This window comes from Zea mays, chromosome 4, assembly GCF_902167145.1.
Source record: "Zea mays cultivar B73 chromosome 4, Zm-B73-REFERENCE-NAM-5.0, whole genome shotgun sequence".
Classification (NCBI taxonomy): Eukaryota; Viridiplantae; Streptophyta; class Magnoliopsida; order Poales; family Poaceae; genus Zea; species Zea mays.
In genome coordinates, this window is record NC_050099.1 from 239183881 (window position 1) to 239187268 (window position 3388).

Below are 3388 nucleotides of genomic sequence, written 5' to 3' on the forward strand. Positions count from 1 at the left end.
AATATATTGTTCATTATTCAGTCAATATTTACAGTATATAAATTAGCTCACTTTATACACAATCATAATTTTTTTGTTGCAATACCACATTGTGTCTTTAATAAGTTGTTTTTTCTAAACAGTTAATACGATAAATTTATGCTTATATTGAACTGAATTTAGTATACATTCTCTTATAAGTATAAATATATTATTGTTTTACAAGCTATTCTATATATTTTTCTGCTGTTGTTTATAGTATTGCTATTAAATTATTGGCTCGGCATATCCAAAAATAATTAGCAGCTTCAACATAACTTGCGATTGAGAGAAGGCTCAACATGAGTCTCTACACAGCTACATCATGACGTGGCGTAATGTGAAGGCTGCAAATCGACACACAGGTTCCTTGGAGGTTGGATCAGTTGTTCTGAAGGACTCTCTGGAGCTGAGCTCCGAGCGCCGGCAGCGTGATGGGCTTGTGGATGAGCCCGTCCACTCCCGCTCGCCGGCACATATCACGCACGGTGTCATCGACGCCGCTGGCTTCCACGGCGACGAGGACCAGCAGCCAGCAGGTGTTACTGAGCTCCCGTATCCTGAGGGCTACCTCGAGCCCATCCATGGCGCCTGCCGTGCCGGCTCCGCCATGCCCATCGAGATCAAGAACCACGAGTTCGAACGACGGCTCAGCGCCTCGCAGCAAACTGAGGCAGTCGGCGCCCGACGACACTGGCAGGACTTGGCAGCCTAGCCGCTCGATGAGCTTCCGGGTGACCTCCATGCTCATGGCGTCGCTGTCGGCAAGCAGGATTCTTAGGCCGTTGAAGTGAAGGTGAGGCGCCGCCGTCGCAGACGAGGCTCCAATCCGGTACGTGCCTGATCCAGGCACGTGCGGATTCGGTGGCTGCTGCTGTTGGAACCGAAGGATGCACGTCATGGTTTCTCCCTGGCCTTCCGACTCTGATGCCCACCACATGTCATCATTCATCATCTGAAGAAATTATAAAATCGATGTGTCGTCGTACGAATATGTCCCAACTTCATATATATGGAAGTACTTAAAGTTGTGCTCGACGGTGGCAAAACAACTGTACCTCCACAATCTTTTTGCACATAGCGAAGGTTAGCCGCATGTTGGCACCGCCGGAATCGGAGGAGAGGCCACACTGGGGTGGGCGCGATGCCGGCGAGCTCCCAGGACCGCTCTTCGTCAGCCCAATCTGGATCCTGACAAATACTTGGTTGCCACTGGTGAAGCTGACGGGTCGCAGTGGCGACGGGATCCAGTCCTGGTGCTCACTGGCGATGCTGTTGCAGCTGCAGACAGAAAACGAGAGGGTACGGCCTGCTGCTGTGACATGCTGGCCATGGCATCGGCTCAGCTGAGCGCCCACCATGTGCAGCACGAGATGGAAGACTCTCTTGTCGTCGCCGACAACCCATTCGGGCAGGGAATTGGCCTGCAGCTGGTGCGAGAAGCCGAGCTCCTGGCAGCCGGACAAGCATCGGGCGACGAAGGCCGCGTCCCTGATCAGCGAGCGGAGCTCGAACGGCCGCCTTGACACCAGGGTAGGAGTAGGAGTCGACAGCGGCGGGTCACGGATGTCCACCATCCTCTGCAGCGTCTCCATGACGTCGTCCATGAGAGTGGAGGACACAGCGTTTGTCCTAGCGATGGCGTCGACGATGAGCCTCTGCTCCGGGCGCATCGCGGCGGCCTCCTGCTGCATCACGGATATCAGGCCGACGACGGAGTGCATCGGCCTGCCCATGGCGCTTCGCATCGCGCTGTGAGCGTTGTTCCTCGCCTTGGTCGCAGCCGCGAGCTCGCTCCTTGCGCGCAGCAGTGCCCCGTGCTGCTCCGCCAGCCTGTGCCGGATCAGCTGTGACTCCTCCAGGGCTGCCGCGTGGGACAGCGCGACGGTGACCTGGTCGGCGACGGCCTGGACAATCTCCAGGTCCAGGTTGCTCCAGCCTGTAGGTGCCCTGTGTTGATCTTCATGAGCCCGAAGAACCAGGACTAGGATGGCGTAGCTCAACGGCTCTGATGTGTTCCTGCTGCCCACTTCTCCGTGGAAATTTGGAATCCGTATGGCGGCCGCGGCTCCTGCCAGCGGCACGCTCCGGCAGCTCGCCGCCTTGAGCGCCGAGCCTGGCCGGCTAAGCACCTTGGCGTCCTTGCTGGCCAATACGGCGGCCACGTCAGGGTCACGAACGGAGATGGCGCGTGTGCCGCCGCTGTGATGAAGCACCTTGTCGCCTTCGTCGTCTCGGTCTGGCAGCAGCTGGTCCATGAGCTGGAGCACGCCGCGGTCGCTCCCGCCGGGCTGGGGCATCCAGATGGCGCAGTTGCTGAGGCCGAGGGCGGCGGCAAGCTGGAGCATGGTGGTGCGCAGGATGGTGCGCGCGTCGATGGAGTCGCGGATGTGGTGCGTGACCGCGCGGACGACGCGCCAGACGGTCTCCTCGCGGTGCCTGACGGTGGCGAGGTCGCGGTCAAGCTGGCGCGCCTTGGTGCGGAGGAACGATTCGCGGACCTTGAGGCGGAGCAGGCGCGGGAACAGGACCGGGAGGGAGACGGCGGCGGCGGAGGTGGCGAGCGCGCCCAGAATCTTGGCGGTGGTGAGGGCGACGAGGATGCGGTGGGAGCCCGGGTGGTCGTAGGCGAGGACGTTCAGCAGGTGGGTCACGCCGCACATGACAATGAAGGTGCCCAGCTGGAGGAGCACCCGCCGGAGAGGCGCCAGGGCGGCGCACGTGGCGAAGTAGAGCAGCTCCAGCGGGATGGACAGCAGCGACGCCGCGATGAGCAGGTCGCTCACCTTCTGCCACTGCAGCATCGCCTCCACCACGGCTTCCTCACGGCCGTCGCACCCGCCGCAGCGCCGCGCCAGGGGTACCAAAACTGCACCTTCTCCTCCCGCCGACGCCATTATTTTTCACCACGGCCCAAGCACTAGCTCATTCCTTTACCTACATGCATGTTTCAGTCTATAGCTATATTGCATTTGCGATAAGACAGAGAGACTGCGAGAGGCCCTGCGAGGAAGACAGGTGTGCCGTGGCCTTCTGAATGCAGGATGCAGCGCAACGTACGTTCCATCCATGCAGCGTACGTTGTGGCAGTCAGGTTCTGTTTTGCTTCAGATTTTGTCTGGCAGTGCTATGCTCAAGGTCGAGGAGGCAATTCCATCCACGCCGGCTAGCTACTGCAGGCCAAAACTTTTTGGACTTCTTCCGCAGAACAGCGGTAATATTTCCATTTTGTTATGTTGTCTAGGAATAGTTCAGAAAACGCGTCACAAACAAGTGGATGCTTCGTTTACTTGTTACGTTGGAAAGTAATATCTCCATAACTTTTCTTAGTTTTTAAAGTTCATTAATTAACAAAAAAAAACACAAGCAA

The 3388-nt window shown here is 57.4% G+C and overlaps 1 protein-coding gene across 1 annotated transcript; it reads right to left on the minus strand.

Annotated features, from left to right (window-relative positions):
- Positions 1 to 267: 267 nt before the first annotated feature.
- On the minus strand, positions 268 to 3106 carry LOC103654807 (ethylene receptor 4). The gene is made up of 2 exons (XM_008681621.3): positions 1077 to 3106; positions 268 to 973 (listed from the first exon to the last, which is right to left on the minus strand). Exons 1-2 carry the CDS (start codon positions 2913 to 2915, stop codon positions 401 to 403), a joined length of 2412 nt encoding a protein of 803 aa, XP_008679843.1. The 5' UTR covers positions 2916 to 3106; the 3' UTR covers positions 268 to 400.
- Positions 3107 to 3388: the final 282 nt, after the last annotated feature.